This window comes from Diuraphis noxia, unplaced genomic scaffold, assembly GCF_037042655.1.
Source record: "Diuraphis noxia isolate RWA-SAM2 unplaced genomic scaffold, SU_Dnox_SAM2 contig0005, whole genome shotgun sequence".
Lineage (NCBI taxonomy): Eukaryota > Metazoa > Arthropoda > Insecta > Hemiptera > Aphididae > Diuraphis > Diuraphis noxia.
In genome coordinates this window covers 30317809-30338569 of record NW_028301715.1, presented here as the reverse complement: position 1 = coordinate 30338569, position 20761 = coordinate 30317809, and the positions used below count along the sequence as shown (strand labels likewise).

The following is a 20761-nucleotide window of genomic DNA, read 5'->3' as shown; positions in this document are numbered from 1 at the left end:
TGATTTAAAAATTTAAAAATTAATAATTTGTCTTATAACTTTTTAAATATTTATAATTTCTGAATTGCAATAAATAATAATAATAGGTAATACGATTTATAATGAGTGACAACCTTAGATTGATTTAAAAATAAAAAAAAATAATTTGTTTTGTAGTTTTATATAAATTTGAAATGTCTCAATTATAAATTGTAAAAAGAATAACTACCTATTAATAGATATAATTCATAATACTAAAATGACGTATCACCATTCACCAATGAAAAAAGTGAGCCCCCCCCCCCCCCAGAAAAATTGTCTGGATTCAACACTGAGTATTATAACAAACAATTACTTCTATAAAACTAATTTAAAGATATGCTTGTAAAACTTTGATTACAACCCTATAGGAGATTTAATTTACGATTCTAAGTTCTAAAAATAAGCTAACACTATATTTATCAAATAAAAAGTATTTGAAATGAACTTTCAAAACATATTATTACATTTAAGTGCTATGATGTAAAATTAAATGTTTTTTACAAATATCGTATATAATGTTCATCTGAGATGGTTCTTTTTTTTATTATTTAATATATTTAAATGTGTCAGCATATCACATGCTTTATACATATACAGTTTAAACAATTATAAAGAGATAATATTCTTAAACTGTTATAATTTGGATTATTTATAAAAATCGTATGTTTTTATTATTTGATGAATTATTGAGATTTTATTAGAATCCTGTAGTATGTAATGGTGCTTATAGTTCTATTATCCGAGTGAATGGAGGAATATATTGATTCTATAATGACCTTTATACCTATGTTTTTTTTTCAGGTTTAGAAAAATTACTTTTTCGTATAAGTGAACTTCAAAAGTTTCATAATTACAGTTTCTTAAAAATTGACACAGTTCGAGGCTTACTTTAGAAATATATTTTTGAAATCACCCATTAGTTTTCAATAACCATTCAATATTATACGAATGACTCTGGTTCGATTACCGACGGTAACGTGAAATTTTAGGTCTTAAGTTTTAATACGATTTGATGTGTGAAGATGGATAACATTTCATTTTAAAAACTATTGGTGTATAATATATTATTATAATATATATATATATATATATATTTTTTTATTGTGAATAAAGGTTTTGCATTAATATTTATACTAAATTTAACGGTTTACTTAGACTTATTTTGCTATGTAATTTTGAATAACTTTTTTCCTTTAATACTTAATTAAATAATAATGACTTGAGCTATGGTAAGAGTCATTTTTCCAATTATTCATAGTTTAATTATATACACTTAATTTAATTTACCTCTTTGAAATGATTCATCGTCACACAAGAATTTGAATGTATGTTTGGCTCCAATTACGTTGTCGACGACCATATTTTTTTCATCTAACGATAGACATAAATTTGAAAAATCATCGAAGCACTTCATTCCCATTTTGAATCCTCTGTTTAAATTTAAACATAATAATTATTATCATATAACTCCACGAAATTAAAAATACCAAAGTACCTATTATATTTAATTAAAAAAATCCGTTTATCACAAAAAAGGTTTGTTAACACCAATAACATAAATAATACCATTGTTAACGAATGGAATAAATTAGGACTTAAAATAATATTGTATGACTGTTATAAATTATCATCCGTCATTAAATCGAAATCTATAATACTCATTCTATCAATATAAAATATTATATTTTTATTATTATAGAATTGACAATATTTTTTATACCAAGTAAAAAAAAAAAAAAAAATAGAACGAATTTAAATCAAATACATTTGATAATTTACATCATTATACATTTTTCCTTCATATTCGTGGATATTTAAAAATGATATTTGAATTCTATTGATACGTCGTAATCATTCCTTCATAATGTATTAATGTTTAAATGGACTTGAAACGGTTTGGTACAATATTTTAAGGGATCACTATATAATATTCATCGAACGTTAAGCGTTAAACGCATAATATAATGAATTACCTATATAATTTGACAACAGTACCAATAGAATAGGTAATATCACGGATGCGATCATAAATTGGTTGAAATGCATAATAATATAATAATTTATAAAAGTGACTATTTTTTCTTGTCATTACTTGCAAACGACGTCCACGTCAGCCTTCGATTTCGGAATACCGATCAGCCCGGTGTGATCCAAAAGTACGGACACGTTTTTTAGACAGGCGTCCAGACTGTTTTTACACAGCAAATCCGTGCCACTGAAATCTCCACCTGGAAAATAAATTGAAAATGTTTGTAGACACCGTTATTACTAAAATTCTGTCCGACGAAAGTCTACCCCGACCCCCGCCGGGAAGTGCGTGGAGCGCGTGTTAAGTTCAAACTGTTTTGAGTGTTTCGTAGATATTAACGCACAGACAGTTATATATCATCCTCGTCAGTCATCGGTATAGCAGTGAAAATAATATTAAGCTGGCAATGGCAGTTTCATAGAAAAATACATCGAAGCCACCCGCGCCTCCGTTTGTTTAAATTATTCGAAAACAACAACTTCATCGTACACACTAAAGTCGCGCATTCAAGTTTCGGGGAATAAGCACAGTACCAACCTACTGGTTCGCCGTACACACAGAACTCGGGTCGTGTCATTTGAATTAATTTGTTATGTTGTGTTGCATGACATGACGTATTATTTGGAAAACGAAAACACATCGAAATATTTTCGAGTAGTCTCTATAATATGACTATATTCTATACGCGCCAGCCTTAGCAACACCTAACGATCGTTTCACGAAAATAAATGTAATTTTAATCAAGCTCGAGTGGGTATATCTTTTGTTATAAAACAACGCGTCGGAAATCTCCAGTGAACACGTTGCAGCACATAGCCAATAGGGTACAATTGCTTCGGTGACACACATTAAAATGCAATTATACTGCAGACCGCTTCAGCGCAAATAATATTATAATAATTGCTGACATTTTATGCTGGTCAAGATAAATAATGATGAAACGTACAAAATGTTTTCATATTATCGTTGTGCTTTCCGCAAGATGTATTTAACACGCGTGTCTGTTGATTTATCATGAAAATTGAAAACAACAATAATTAATTTTGTATTCAAAAAACATAACCATTTACGATGGCGTCAAATCGCTTGTATTTATTAAAATTTCACTATTTTAGGACAAAATAATAAAAGGTATTATGGTATACATTAATTAATTAATGTCATATTTCTTGTAAATATCAATTAAATATTTATATATTATGCTCAAAAGAGTAAGGGTTTATCCCGTATACTTTGTTCTAAATAATAAATATGAACAAAAACTAGTACGGCTTTAATTTTATTATTAACAGATAACCTTGAATAAAATAATATCACACTTAAATCATTTTTATATCAAGCCCGATGAATTTTGATCGTGGTGTAAATTCCACATATGTGAAAATAATTATATGCCATCAAACCACTACAAAACATTATAGCATTTTGTATGGGGGAGGCTGTCTCGCAAAATAAATACAAAAATACAAATTCAATATTTTTTTTTAAATTAAACTTTTAGCACCTAAAATAATGTTCCTAAAACTTAAACAACAAATTATATAGGTGTATAATAATTTTGTTTTTATTATTATGGCTCCAAATGCTCCTATATTTTAATTGCATCCTTCTTGAGACGTGAGAGTAGTTATTGGTACAATTGTAAAAGGTAGGCCCCGGGGCTCGTATTATCGGAGTACCATACTATACATATTTTATTATCCACAGCTGAGTGATTAATTCACAATTAAAAAAACGTGATACTCGCATATGTTGTCAACGTCTTACGAGTGCGTTACATAGCAAATTTTACGCATAGCAGATCACGTTTAGCTCCGTTAGTTTAAAAATTTGAATGAATTTACCTCTTATAAAATTTAAAGGCAAGAGTATTATTTAGACGAACTTATGACCTTTTAACTACCTATATTTTAGTTTTGAAGCGAGTTATTTTAAAATTTTAAATATTTTGTACATCTTAAAATTGTTATAAAGTGATCTACTGAGCGTAAAATGTTCTATGTTACACACTACTACACTAGTAATATGGAGACAACACATACGGGTGTCCTCTCAATCATGATAATATAAGAAATAATATTGATTTAAGTGATTTAAGTTCTGAAAATTATTACTAATAATATACTTTTACTAGAAAAAAGACAAAAATTCAATATTTTTTATTAAAAATTATAATGGATAGCTATAATGGCTAAAATAAACACAGTAAAGGGGGGTATAGCTTCCTTAGATACCCCCTGGCTAAAATACTCCTCTGAAACATTAAATTATAAAACTGCTTCATATTAGTGTGAAGCATAACTCACCTTGTCGTTTCGTATTCTGCATTTTTAATCCAAAGTAGGTAACAAAATGTTGGTCATACGTTACCTATGTATTAAATAAACAGAATACACTACGACACGAAAAGTTGTGAACTCCCTTTTACTCATTATTTAATAAATTGTTACCTAACCAAAGAAATTGAAATTTTATAATCTTTGGACTAAAAAACATTATTTATAATATAATTATACAAGTAACAAATGCTTTATGAATCTTAAAACCCAATTTTATAAAGTTTATTTTATGGTTTCTTGTTAATAATCATTTTTATTGTAAAACTTTGAATTAATAAGTACTCGAAAAGTTTCATGTAGTGTTCTTATAAAGATCGGTTAATATTAAAGGCTACATATTACTTTGAATAAGTCGTTTTTCGATTATTTTCATTCCCATAGATAGTGTCTGCGAGTGTAACAAAGAACAACTTAAGACAATTTCTTAAATATCAGTGCAAGTCTTTAGAATTATTATCATTATTATTTTCAACCATGATTAATTTATAATAATATAGATACTTCTGTAGTTATACATAAATATAGACAATTCAAGATGAGTAATCAAAATATAATTTATATAATATAATCCTGTGTCCTATCCAAAATAATATTTAATGTGTGCTAATCGTGACTACATTAATTAATCATAAATAAATATTAATTACTGACGTACCTGCACAATAATCTCTATTATATTTTCAATAAAATAACTATTTATATCAAACGATTTTTAAATTTAATTGCAATCAACTAATACTCCATTAATACACGCGCTTCATTATATATTTTAAATTATTGCACAATTGAGTTTTATGAAAATTTATTGATCCCCATATTATTAATTATGTTTTTGTATCCAATGGGTATTTTTTGTACAAAATACATAACATTATTCAATACCTATAGCTATTTCGTATTTTTAGTATTTAGCTAATTAAGCTGACAGTAAGTTTCAGTAATGATACTGGATTTTTATAATAAAATAATTTTTTATGATTTCAATCAAGTATAAATTATACTATAACATAATATTAATTACAATATAGGCATATTTTTTTATGGAGAATTTCATTTTAGACTATACAAAAGTAACGGAATTCTAAATATTTGATTATAACATAAGTAACATAATTTAGGAAACTAAGAGTTTGCTAACCATCTAAAAGTATTTAAATAGATATAAAATAGTTATAAATATATTTTAAAATGGTACATTGTAATAACATATAAATAAACGTAACTTTCTTACTTTATATTAGATTTGTTATAGACTTATATATTTATCAAAATAATTCAGAAACTGTTAAAATAATAAATTGTCAAAAACAATTCTTTGTTAATTCATAAATATTAAATATTTCGTATATTATTATTTTTTTAGTCTTTTTAAACGTGTTCAGTTTAAAGATTGTCAGTATTTTTCAGCATTTAAATGGTAATTTTATATGTACTATAATAACAGAAAAATAAAAACAATTGAAATTGAAATACAAATATTTAATATATAAATCTCTGAGTAGTTTTACTACAGCAGGTATCATAATATTATAATATAATATCATATAATATATATATACCTATATTTTCAGAAAAATGATTTCAATTTCACGTGAATTTTAAAACTGTAAAGGGTTGTTAATAATAATAAAAAAAAAAATTATAAATGTAAATTCACCATACTTGTATATTATGTGTTATGTTGTCATTTTTATGCTCAAAAGAAAGCTTAATGGATGTCAAAATATCACCATAACATTTTTATTATTATTAAATATAAATCCTCATAATATTATTCGTGTAGAGGGCTTACCTACATACCTATAAATAGGAGTGGCGATGCAATTAATGGAAAATAATACAGGGCAGGTAATACTGAACGCAATCAACTTTAATGATAAATATACTAGACTTTGCCATTAATTTGAATCAAACGTGTACATTATATTATATAATATGATTCAATATCATTATTGCAGGCAATAGTATTAAGACGTTACGATAATTTAGTCAATGAAACATACATAAATTGTCATGTAATACCATTGCATTATAACATAATAATACAATTAAAAATAAGATAGGTACACTTGATACTTGCAGATCAAACCATATCATTAAAACACCACCTTAAGAACTTATATATTTTTGCGCTTTAACGATTGTTGAAAAGAATACTTGCGGTAAGTTTAATCTAAATGTTTCAATTGCAGTTCGTGTGGATACGTACTGGTCGTTATGACCTAAAAAATGCTCGTAAATATACCTAATATTTAACGATAAATAAAAAACTACGGTCATTAGTAATATTACTAAGGGGAAATTGCGACAAGTTGATTAATTTGGCATAAAAATGTACCAACTACTAAGACATCTTGATGAATAACATAAAGAATAATGATATAAATTATATCAATATTATATAGGCTTATTATAAGCCTATATAGTTGCTCTCGAAAACACCAAAGGTCAATACGATGGAATTTATATAACTACATACAATGTTTTTTAAAACGTAAAATATTTAAAAAAAATAAATTATCATTTTCATTCTTAGTAAACCAAAGATCAACTTATAAAAAAAAAAAACAAAATCAAAATAATTTACCAACTACAATTGTAACAAGATAATTATTATTGAAACCAATTACCCCTATAACTGACGATCCGTACTCAAAGCGAGGGAACAATTAATCATTTTACTAAGACCGTAATTTAATTAATACCAAGGCATGATATTATTTTCAATTATTTATATTTTTTTTTGACACCACGTCATCAACATACTCACGTTTAACTTAAATAACAATATTTATACTTAATGGGAATTTCAAACATATAGAAGACTATTACTATTATTCTGTTTCCAGTTTTCCACAATACATAAATAATATTCCATACATTACATTCAAAATAGACCCTAATCGGTTCCCCCCAAAGACTTGAGGGATGAAACCATATTCAGTTATGATATAATCTCCGTATTCCGTAGTAATTATTCATTTTAAAATATAATCTAACTCTTTTTATCCCTTTGGTATTCTGTTATATTTTAACTTTATTTTTTCCAATGGTATATTCATCTTATATTATAATAAAAGTTCCTCGAAGTAAACGAATTCTGATTTGATAAATTATACTAATAAAAAATAATTAGTATCTATCGAAATCTTTCTTTAATCAAATGTCGTGAAACTGTGATAACGTTGTTTTAAAAAAATAATTAGACTTAGAAAAGTTGTGATGTTAAAAACATAATAGTTTACTGTGAAATATTTTATAATTTTTACTTAAAAAAAAAATCGGGTAAATAAGTGGATGTCGCTCTGCTGTACAGTAGGTTACAAATAGATTACTGTAATGGATGGTATTAAATTTCAATTCAATGATATAATATCATTGTACACGAAAAATAATTTTGAGTTGAGACGGTTTATCAGTCTAGGATGTTATACCATATTAATTAATTATATTTAAATTATTTAAAAAAAAATGTATATACATATAAAATAAATTCCAAATTAATCAAATCATATTCATTATTTACCCAACAACAGCAACAACCAAACTTACTCAGTTATTTATAATAAGTATATATGATGTATTATAAAGTATTAATATAAGTCATTAACAACATTAGCTATTATTTAGCTTTTAATATTAGAATATAAAATATACTCTAGAAATTCAAGTACCCACGAATCATATTTTTAAATTACAAATATAACAAAAATTGTATTATTCTTGATTGTTAATATGTATTTCATCCAAATTTGAACTTAAAATAACCATAAAAAAAACTGTATTTAAATAATTTTTAGATTTTTTTTGCAGCCGAATTAACTACTATACTTATGTGGTCTTGTTTTGATTTTTCAACCCTCAGCTATAAAATGTATATGTTTTATAAATTTTTAACAACTAAAAAATTTGTAAATTTTCTATTAAATAAATTTTGTCAAGATTTGAACTTTAAATAGTTATAAAAAAATTGCTGTAAATTTTTAATATTTTCCAACTGCTATTATATCAACTTATGGGGAACCTTGTATTAAATTTTCAAGTTTTTTGACCAACAGATAAAATTATATTGACATTTAAAGAATAAAAACTAAAATTTCAAATGTCTATAATTAACTTAAAAATTGTTGAAATATTTTGAAGATTTTATCAAGTATAAAAATTAATAAAATAAGCATATCGTGTAAATTTCAAGTTCTACAGTTATTCCTCATTGAATAACATTTAAATAACAATATCGGTACACGAGAAATTAAGTGAATGTCCAATTTTGTAATTCAAATGCTCATAAAAATTTAATTAGACTTTCCGGTAAACATTTTTATTTGATAAAAGTATACAAACTCATGAAGAATCTTGTATTGAATTTTCAAATTTTAGTTGTAAAAAGATAAATTTTTATGAATTTCTAACTTAAAATAAATTGCAAATATACGTAAATTGTACGTATTTTGTCAAAATTCGAACTTTTAATGCTATCAAAAAAAATTGTGACTATGCATTTTTAATATTTTTTAACTACCATTGTGACAATATATTAAGAGCCTTGTATTAAATTTTTAAGCTATTTTACCCAACGAATAAGATTTTATTGTCCTTTATAAAAAAAAAAATTAAAAATATTTCAAATTCAAACGTCTATAAATAACTTTAAGAGATTTGAAATGTGATTTAATAGTCTATACTAGAAGCTAAATAAAAGAAAAAAAATATTTGAAATATTTTGAAAATTTTATCATGTATAGAAAATTCCAGTTTTAACATTCAATGAAAATATCATGTGTGTATGGTAATTTGTTCTAAAATTTGTTGCGTAACAATTCCCGTTTTTCTTTATTTTATTTTGTTTTTTTGTTTTTCCCGGTGCTTTTGAAAACTGCTAAGAATTTCTAAATTTGACCTCACTAACGCACCAACTATATTCACTATCCAACCGGAAAAGCTACTGAAGTTGAACATACAAGCATTATTTCGACAACTTATTGTGTACACAGTAACACACAAAAAAAAACACATATCATTGTAAAATCAATAAATTCATCATTCCGCTCAGAATCTATAAAGACATAAAAAACAAAATTTTGTATCGTATTTAACCGAAATAATATTGAATTCATTATTTGGAAGCTGCCAAAATAAATATTGTTATATTATTATTATTATCATCATTATTATAATTGTTAGAAATGCTATGCCATTTCAACGTCAAACGAATGTAGTAATAAAATAAAATATGTACCCAATAAGGTTTATTCAAGTCCTAGATTCTTAGGTAGGTATCTAAATTATGTTGATGTTAACTACTGACAAAATTAAGATAACTCGTAAACATAAATAAACAAATACATATTAAAATATACTTGATGTTATACAAATTATTATTTTTTTTTTGTGTTGTTAGTTGTTCCATTACTCTCTCTCATTAATAATATTAAATTAAATATATGTTGGCCGGCACAGTGTATAGGCAATTTCGGTACATTGGCGTGTAGGTGGACAATATCATAAATTCATAATAAATGACTAAATTATTTTTATTATACAGGCCGACAACTTTGTTTAACAAATACCAGTAATTGCAAATAACTTATATATTATAAGTTATAATAATTACTAGTAGATTTTAAGCAGTGTGTGACTCCTTGAGTTACACTAAAAGGTTGTAAGTGTGCATGTAATGAATTATTTTTATGGATTACCGATCAGATACAAACAAAATGTTGACGTTGAGCCAATATTATAAATTGTTGTTAATTTGTAATCACATAATAAGAATTAATATTAAAAGATGGTTCGATAACAATTTATCATTTAGTTTGAAAAAAGCACTGGACACATACGCATAAGTGCCATGGGAGGGGGGGGCGTGGTGAATAGTTTTAAATATTCTGTGGATTGGAGTATCAAAAAAATAAAAAATAGATGATACTAAGGCTAAGGCTATGACATTTTTTCAATACATATCACGTACATCACATTATACTATCATCGGGATGTCGGATAAAAATGTTTTTTTCACGCCGTCGACTCCGTCGGACTGTTAATGTTTTCTATTCCCGATAAATATATTACCGTCGAATTCACACGCATCTAAGAGAGTCGTTTATTACATAATAATATACAAACCGAAGACGTGTAAACATATATCATTATGATGCGTGTGGTTGTATTATAGTGTTTTCCGGCGTATGATCGGCATAAAAAGAGCGGGTGTGTGTTATATTTATATCATATTTCCTCCTCCCCCCCCCCCGTATTTTTCTTTCTAGTCTTCCACGACTACGTGGGAAACACTACGTACAACGACGACATTTTATATAAAAATACGCGATTTATAAGAACTGTCTGTTCGTCCGTCCATCCGTCCGACCGACCGCTCTATCTACCCGGATTCGCGTGTGACTGATTCTGTCGTGTTTCATGTGACAAATTTTTTTTTGAAATATTACGGTATATAATAATGATGTATGTATATGGTTTTGAGCGCGTCTCTCGCATTGTATAACAAACGATATCGGAGTTCGGCCTCTGGCATAACCCGTTCGAATCTATAACCATAACAGTATTATGCGGAAGAACCTATATTATATTATTGCGTTTTCTCCGCTTATTTATGCTCGATTCGTGTCTGGAGAATTAGACTGAGTCAATATTTAATGATCCCGACCGGTTGCCCGCGAAATTTCAAAACAAAATAAAGGTACGTATAATATAATACAATTTTTCTGAATAACATAATATAATATTTCATACTGATATGGTTATTGACTCAAATTAAATTACTGGCATCAATACTGATGGAAAGAAATTAGTTGAAGTATTACGAAGAAATGAAAGTCTGAAACTTCTATAGTATTGCGAATCGGATGGTCGCATGAAATTGGTTGAGGCATACAAATAATGTGTCGTATATTTTTAATTGACACAGACATTTACGTTGTGATAAGAACGAAATGCTCAAAATATGCGGAATAATCATTATCGTCATAATTATTGATCTTGCGAGATAAAATATTTGAATACGCTAACTTTTTATTAATATGTTGATAAGATAAGAATTTTTTTCATAATTTATTATAATTTATATATATTAGATTCTGAACGAAGTGATGAATGTATTGATTTTACAATGATGTGTGTTTTTTTTTGTGTCTGTGTACAGCATAACTAGTCGAAATAATGCTTCAATTTCAAACTTTGGGGGTGGTTTCTGATTTAAAAGTGAATATCTTTGGTGTATTATACAGGTCAAAAGTTAACATTTTCCAACAGTTTTCAAAAAAATCGATTTTTTATATGGTTGTAATTCAAAAACTAATCATTGTAAATACATGAAGTTTTCACCAAATGTTTATGTTAGTGTTATCTATATACAGTTTAATTTTCAAAAATTTTGACTTTTTTTGAGTTATTTATAGATAACTGAAATTTTCGATTTTTATGAGAATTTTTTTTGAAGTGTCAGTAAAAAAATTTCAGATGACCAAAAAAACTTGAAAATTTAATAAAAGGTTCCTTATGAGTTCTTATTGTAGCTTTAAATTAATTCTTCTTATTGTAGCTAAAAAATTTAAAAATCGCTAGTCACAATTATTTATTATAAGCGTTTATAGTTCAAATTTTTACGAAATCTGTCGAAAACGCGAAAATTTGAAAGTAATTTTGAAGTTGAAAAATCATAAAAAATTTTTTGTTTATAACTAAGGATTAAAAATACAACACTAAGTTTTCCGTAAGTTTTCCTTCAAGTAGCTATAGAGAAAACTCGAAGCATCATTATAGGAAAAAGTTTAAGTGCATTTGAATTTTAAATTGTTACGAACTAGCGTAACGATAACGATTTATCCATAATAACAAATATTTGTTATTATTTAAAAAGTATAAGTCGTAAATACTTGAAAAATTTACCAATTATTAAGATTGGCATTTTTTTTTCATGATTTAATTTTCAAAATATCTTGACTTTTTTTGAGAGATTTATAGACAACTGAAATTTTAAATTGTTCTGAACATTTTTTTTTGAAGTGTCGATAACATTTTTTTGGCCCTATCAAAACACTTGAAAATTAAATACAAAGTTCCTTATAAGTTATTCTTATAGTGATTAACAAATTATAAGAACACATAGGCACAATTTTTTTTTATTAGCATTAGAAGTTCAAATATTGACAAAAAATCGTCAAAACCATGAATATTTGCAAATTATTTTGTAGTTCAAAATTGTTTGTATTTATATCTAAAGTTATAAAATTCAACACTAAATTTTCCATAAGTTTTGCTTAAAATAGCTATAGAGAAAATTTGAAGCGTCATTATAGGAAAAATTCTTTGAGCGTTTAAGTTTTAAAGTTTTATGAAATCGCGTAATGATAGCGATTTATCCTCAAATCAGATAGGTATATGGTATATGTATATCTATGATAATATAAGGTATTATGAATTATGATAACTACGTGCAATGTTTTTGGAAAAATTGATTAACCATTCCTTATGCAAAATGCGTCCTAATTGAAAAATAAAATATTTGTTTCAAAATGGAATATATGACAATATTTAAATATAATAGACTGACAAATCCTCTCCGTTCAGAATCGTTTTTCGTATACAATGATACCTATCATTGCATTCAAATCTATCCTACCCTAGTCAGAGGTCCACCGCACCACCTAATGTACTGCAGAGCGACATCCACTTACCTGCTTTTTTAAAAAAAAGTTTATAAAGGCTTCAACAACACAGGTTTTTAGCCTACTTTAATCAAAATGAAATTTATATATTATGCACCATAATAATTATTTTTATAACTAATTTTGCTTATTTTAAATTAAAAGATTAATATACCAATAGGTTTATATTTTAATTACCTACCTACTACTTTTGTTTATTTTTATTTGACAATTAATCTTGTAAGATCAATATGGACTGCGTTCAACGTTACATTATTAAAATATTTCGGTACAATTATCGAATATTATAAATAAATATATGTCATACGAGTAGCGTAATAATATAACGAAAACTACTTCTTATTAATTATAAGTTTCTATTAATAATTTTACCTGATGAAAAATAAACAGAATATGTGACTTCGACGTAAATGAAAACCTTTCTAATTTTTCAAATGAAATTTGAATATTGTATATATATAGACATATAGTTTATAATTATTATATAGGTTCAAATATTAAAGTTAGCGGCGTTACGAGTGATGCATTTTGTGCCAGTGCTTTGAGACAATCCTTTTTAAAATGTCTACTGGTATTTTATGTTCAATTGTTTAATTATTTAATGGTCATGTCGTCGTCATCGTAGCCATTAACGAAAATAGGAACACCGTATTTTTGACAAATATAATAACAGAACTAAATTGTACGTCGTATATATTAGGTAGTAGGTATCGATCCTGATATAATATTAAATTAATTAAAATTGGCTATGCAAATTCTTGTTTCTATGTTCGATAAAAGAATACTACTCAAAAACCTATTTATAGTGTTCTGAATATTACATTTTTATTTTTACGAATATCCAATGTAAAATATACATTTAAATAGTATTTTACACGATAATGCAAACTATAGTTTAGTTTTGAACATTTCGTCATTAGCTAATTGCATTTATTTATTAATAAGTGAACCAAGTGCATAATTTGTGCTTTGAAATGGAATGTAAAACGTTTTTGTAGATCTAATTCGACATTGTAATCTATGTAATCTTATGACATCGTTATCTTAACTGCATATTAAGCCTTAGTCACAGTAATTACTGAAATACGTCTAAAGTGGAAATTATGGTAATAACGTATTGGAAAAATGAGAAAATGCACAACACAAAAATAAACTAGAGTGCGCTCGCCTTCCGGCGTTCTAAAGCACTATACTATAGCACTATTATTATTATTATTATTTCAATATAATAAAAATGACACGACCGATGTATTATTCACCGAAGGTGCGCCCACGACAATTTACTATACATTATTTTGTTACTCTCCGCGACACAGAGTTTAATTTTCTTGCCAATTTGGTACAGCGAAACTCACTCGAGCCAAAAATACGTCGCGTATGTAACAACAAAATATAAGTGAATAACACGCTACGTGTACGGTGTACCCACCAAAAATTTCATCATTACCCTTGAATGATACCGTCGTGGTCGCCGTGTGACATTTGCACAAAGTATTAGATATTTATATGTGTTAAGTCGAAGGGTTTCTGTTTCCACAGTTTTTAACAAATAATAAATGTTTAAAATAAATAAAATTCACTCACAGCTAAACGATAAAACTTTATTATTTAATATTACATTATACACGGATTGATTTATTAAACGCAATAATTCTCATTGTTTTTTTACTCAAAGCTAATTTAATAAACGCTTCCATTTAGATTTTCAATATCTCAGAACCCTTATCTATTTTTAAAAACACCAGTCATATTTTTTTTTGGTTAAACAGGGCATGTGGATATTGGTACCCAATGTTATGTAAAATTCAAATCGTTTTATATGTTATACGGGGGAATCATCAAGTATACACACCCTCTTTTTTACTATAACAATGAATTTATTCACATTTTGATCATCAAAATTTTAAGTATTTTAAAAAGCTATTGGGACTGTAATGGAAAAAATTGTATTATTTATACTAATACCTATATAAAAATTTAATAATTTGTAAAATTTGTTTGATTAAAGTAAGTAGATATTAGTTATTTATTACGTTTCACATTCATTTCATACATTATTAAAACTGTTTTTAAGTATTTTTATCATAAGATACTAAGGTAGTATTAACATTTCAGTAACTCAAAACTAATCATTTAAATTAAGGATAAAAATACATCAAAAGTTTCAAAAAATATATCTTCTTATAGATTACTGTAATAAAAGAAATTTTTCATTCGATATAAAGAAATTTAAGGGAGGAGAGCCGAGAAAGCTTGGTAAATAATTGTGTGTAGTGATTAGATATTTTCTTGTTAATATCTACTGGTAGGTTAGGTTAGGTTTATATGTATGTATATTTATTTATTTATATATATATTTAGACACAATTTGCGAACAATAAATATTATCATACAATAAATGCAAGTGATTAAGGTATATTGCATGATATGTAAACAGACACCCTAATATTCCCGATACATAAATGATAAATAATTTTGCCAACAACATATTTTTTGATTTAGTGAAATGGATCTGAAAACTATATCACTTGGTTTCGTCAACAAGATACCTAGTTAAATACTGGTTAAAAGTTGAATGAAGCTATTTATTTCATAATCATTTTCATGATTCCATCTTTATTAAAAGTATCATATGATAAAATCTAGCTAAATAATTATGTATAACCAAACAAAAAGTTGTATAAACCATTTTAAGTGCAACTAATAAAAATATGTTAATCGGAAGATATTACGATGAATTGAACATGAAAAAAACTTAGTTTATAAAACAATTTATTTTTTCAGTTCCTATGCGATCATTCAAGACTTATAAGTCAATGTTTGAGTATAATAATAGGTAAAATCTGATTATTAATATAAAAGATCTTGTATTATGATGTAAATATTATCGGAAAAATGATAGAATGTTGGCTCACCATTCATAGGTCAAACCAGCTACCACAGTTGTGACCGATGATGAATGGCTTAACATTTAAAGTTTTAGCATAACCATGATCTTATAAATAATTTGTCAATATTTTGAATAGTAAAATTATTCTACGTTATAATATTATTGATCGATAATATTATATTCTAAACGAATACCGTTTTACGAATAAAAAATGTTTGATTATATTTTTAAATAAGCGCCTTCCTACTCGTTGCTTTCAGATTATATTTAAATAAAAACTTATCAAATGTTACTCATTGTGCAGTATGTTTTATAGTATATTTGCCTGTGCCAAACAAACTAAAATATAATACATATATGATTTTAGATTCAGAGCGAAGCGATGAATGTATTGATTTTACAATGTTATGTATTATTTTTTTGTGTCTGTGTGTACGTTAAGTTGTTGAAATAATGCTTCGATTTTCAACTTCAGTAGCTTTTCCGATTGGAAAGTGAATCTAAATGGCGCATTAGGGAAGTTAAATTTTTTTTATAAATGGCAATAAAATCTCATTTATTGGGTAAAAAAGCTTCAACATTTAATACAAGGCTCCTTATATATTGTTACAACGACAGTTAAAAAATCTTAAAAATACAAGTTACAATTTTTATTAATAAGCGCTGAAAGTTCAAATTTTGACAAAATTTATTAAATTAAAAATTTACAAATTCTTTATTCGTTAAAAATATATAAAACGTTTAAATTGTATAGCTGCAAGGATTGAAAATTTAAAATAATATTCTACGTAAGTAGTTAATTCGGCTGCAAAAAAAATCTAAAAACTATTCAACCACAGTTTTTTTTTTTAAATATTTAAGAGCAACAATTTTAGTTATATTATTGAAATTTAAAAATATTTTTCGTGGGTAATTAAAATTTCTAGAGTATACTTTATATTATAATATTAATATGGTTAATGACTTATGTTAATACATTGATAATAAATTGTTTATATTATGAATGACTGAGTGAGTCGGGTACATAATGAATCTAATTTGATTAATTAAGAATTTATTTCATGGGTACATACATACATTTTTTTTTTTTTGAAATAATAGCAATTTAATTAATATAGTGTAAAACTATAAAATATCCTAGCCAGACAAACCGTCTCCGTTCAGGATCGTTTTTCGTATACAATGATATTATATCATTGAATTCAAATTTAATACCATCCATTACAGTAATCCACTTGTAACCTACTGTACAGCAGAGCGATATCCAATTAACTACGATTTTTATTTTTAACATTTTTAGTTTCTCGTTTAAGTAATAATTATTTTTAACAATAAAAATTCTATTCACGTCGAATATCGCTTGAATGCATTTATTTTCATATGATGGATTATACTACACATCAGTCATGTAACATACATTGTATAATATAAAACATCATGAACGATGCTACGAGCGAGCACCGATGATGGTTTCGTAAAAAATAATAGGACGTGACTAACGTTCGTGGATTACGAAATCATGATTTTTTTTTCTTTCAGTATCGCTGTTTAGATGAATATTATATCACGTATTGTACGGCGTTTCGATAAAAGGTGGAACACATGCCTTTGCATAAGTCCTGACTTTTACCAACGTAGTCGATCGCAATAAGCGTCGTCAAAAGGCATTTGATACACAAACCGACCGTGTTCGAAATACATAAACGAAGACAATGGGCGCAATATATAAATAACACGATAAGTCGATAATAGTATAATACAACATTACTGTTAGGTAATATTGAAATTGAACGGTAATACATGAAAACGTCAATAATTACTGCCAATATAATTCGCATTCGTCATCGAAATATTAAATAAGTGAAAACGCGCGTGTTCATTATTCACAACCGTTTTTTTGCACTTTTTATTGTTAAAAACCGAGTAATTCTTAAAAGCCTCCTCACTCGAACATAGTAAAACTGTAGCATACGCATATTATTATGTCTATTATTTCCATACGTGTTAAGAGGCAAACAAACATCGTGGTGAATGACAGCTATAATAGATGTAGGCCCTTGAAATGATTGACACGGGATTCTAAGAGTCCAATAATAATAATAACATTGAACAGCCTGCAAAGTTCGCCAGCGGGATAAATAATATTATATAATTGTTTTGCGGTCTCCGAAAATATATTTTGATAAAAACTATAACGGATGGCACCCCATCCTAAAGTAGTAAAGTATTAAAAGAGATTTTTCATCTGAGAGCAAAACATTTATTACACGATCCAATTCTGTTTTATAACAGCTAGTTAATATCCTTATTTTCTCAGGTAAACCTAAAACCAGAAAAACCTATTAGGGTAGGTACCTGTATAATATTTGATGTATTATTTTACATGGTACGATATAATGTTTTATTTTTTTTTATTTTTTAATGTATAAACTCTGTATTTTCTGTTTCAATAGACAACATGATTAGTATTCCCAATTTAATTCTGCACGAATTTACACAAAACAGCTGTAGAAAACCACTAAAACGAAATGCGTACACTGTTTATTTTTATTAATTACAAATCGGTAAATTTTAAACGGTCTCCGAACTATTTGCTTTATACTCAAAATTCTAAATAGTTTAATAATTCTTTGAGTTCCGAAGAAGATGCATATCCGAATTTTTAAGATCGAATGGTATTTACATGTGTAACTAGGTATATTGAGAGTATTTAATTAGTATATAATATTATAGTCTATAAACATGAAACAATTTTTATGTATTTGATATATATATAACATATTTTTAACTGTATATTTTTTATTTTAGATTGTAAAAAAGTTAAAAGTAATTTAGCATCGTACGAAATTTTTAAAAATATAATACATTTTGATTTTTAAATGATGGTTTCCTATATTTGCAACAATACTTATGTTATGAAAATCGAATTTGAATGATCATCTAAGGTGCAAAATAAAATGAAATATAATTATCTAATCATAAATGCAATGCTTGTTGTAATTAGTCATTTTACAAACGACAGATTCAATAAAAAAAAAATGTACGCGTTCTCAAATTTATTTTAGAAAAATATGATATACGTTTTTGGACCAAACTAACACAACATAATACGCGAATGTATATGAGCTTTTTGTAGTTCATTTTTTATTTATAATATGTATTTTAATAAATTAAAACAAAGCTTATGCTGATTATGTACCACTTGTTTATTGGTAACATTCAAAATAAATTATTTATTTATTTAAATAAAGTGAATTTAAAAATCATCCTTTTGAGTTTCAATTAAAACTTTGATTGGCAGGTTCCGGTACTCACCATATTGTTATTTGGTCTTTTGAGTTATGTTAAAATTTGTCTGTTTATGCTAAATCTGTACGTGTATTGTAATGCGTATTTAAAATAATATAAATTATTTAAATCCTAGGGTATGTACTTACCTTTAATGTAAAATGTGTATAATTCTCAATGCACAAATTGAGATGAATCATAGAATTTGTAGGGTTATTTCTATGATTATCTACTGTTTCAGAATAAAATGGAAATTTCTGTAAAATGTTTTTGGCTATATTATAGTATACTTAAATTATGTACATAAAATGATACTAACCATATTTTAAGTAAACCGTGGCTATACAGTTACTGGAATGAAAGTGTTTTAAAAATACTCTTAAATACGTTTTCCTTTCAGTATGAATTTACTATACATCAAGTTTACTCCCTTAAACACAACAAAATAGATTAAATTGTAGTAAAAATGTAAAACTTTATCCTTGTTTTTAATTTGATGTGTCTAATATTTAATAGGGAAACATTTTAATAAGTAATTTATACCAAACTCAAAAATACAAAATAAAAAGTATCTTTTATCTAAGTATCTATAGTATCTATAGTATATTATATTATTCTATACTCAAGAGTATTATATCCAAATAATTCTGAATGAAATAACCCTGCAATTCTTTAAATATTTTTGTTATCATTATTTTATATTCAAGTTTAATATTATAATAATATGAATACAACAAATGTTACTGAAAATAACACGGAGTAAGAAAAAAAACAAAATATATAATACCACAGTTCCGCGTGACTAAACAACACCTTTTAACCATTAAAATTCAGTTTCTACAAATATTTTACAATTAATGATGTTTAAAATTATAATTCACCAAATAACGAAGAGTCAGAAAAAAATAAATCGTTTTGTTAGTACTTGATATACTAATTTTTAATAAAACTCAATTAGCGATTTTAAATTAAATTTGACAGTGGTTGTTAATTAAATTATATGTGCATACGTATGGATATATATGAATAAATATTAATGCGTGCTTATATTGTGTAAATTAATTGAATTTAATTTTAATTTGTAATATTTAATAAAATACTTGCTTGTCAAAATAGTAATTTATTACCATAGGATATATTTATTAGTCTTTTAATTGTATTTAAATCCAGGAATTATTGTTATATAGTTTAGTTTTAGTATATGGATGACAAATTTTTGTCCGAAACGAAAAGTTTTTAATGACCAATTGGTAATTATAAGTATATAATTAAATCGGTTCAAAGAAATGACAAATTAATCATATTATAACCATTGACAAAGCCGATAATATGGAAAATTGTGAGTTAACTATCTTAGTTAGTTAGAATTATCCTTCAATGATTATTTTTAATTTAATTTAATTTTTATATATATAGTATATACACATTTTTTTTACCTACTTTGAAAACATCCGTTATAACTTACTATCAAGTTACTTAATTTTATTTGTCCGGGCAAGGTCCTAGC

At 26.1% G+C, this 20761-nt stretch overlaps 1 protein-coding gene across 1 annotated transcript in view; it reads right to left on the bottom strand.

The window, feature by feature from the left end:
- LOC149055176 (uncharacterized) overlaps nucleotides 1-20761 on the bottom strand; it is a 73097-nt gene that overhangs the window by 35643 nt on the left and 16693 nt on the right. The window contains exons 2-3 of the mRNA XM_089229276.1: nucleotides 2114-2249; nucleotides 1309-1451 (exon numbers count right to left, since the gene is read on the bottom strand). Coding sequence (XP_089085402.1) covers nucleotides 1309-1451; nucleotides 2114-2249 — 279 coding nt within the window. The remainder of the gene's footprint in view (nucleotides 1-1308; nucleotides 1452-2113; nucleotides 2250-20761) is intronic.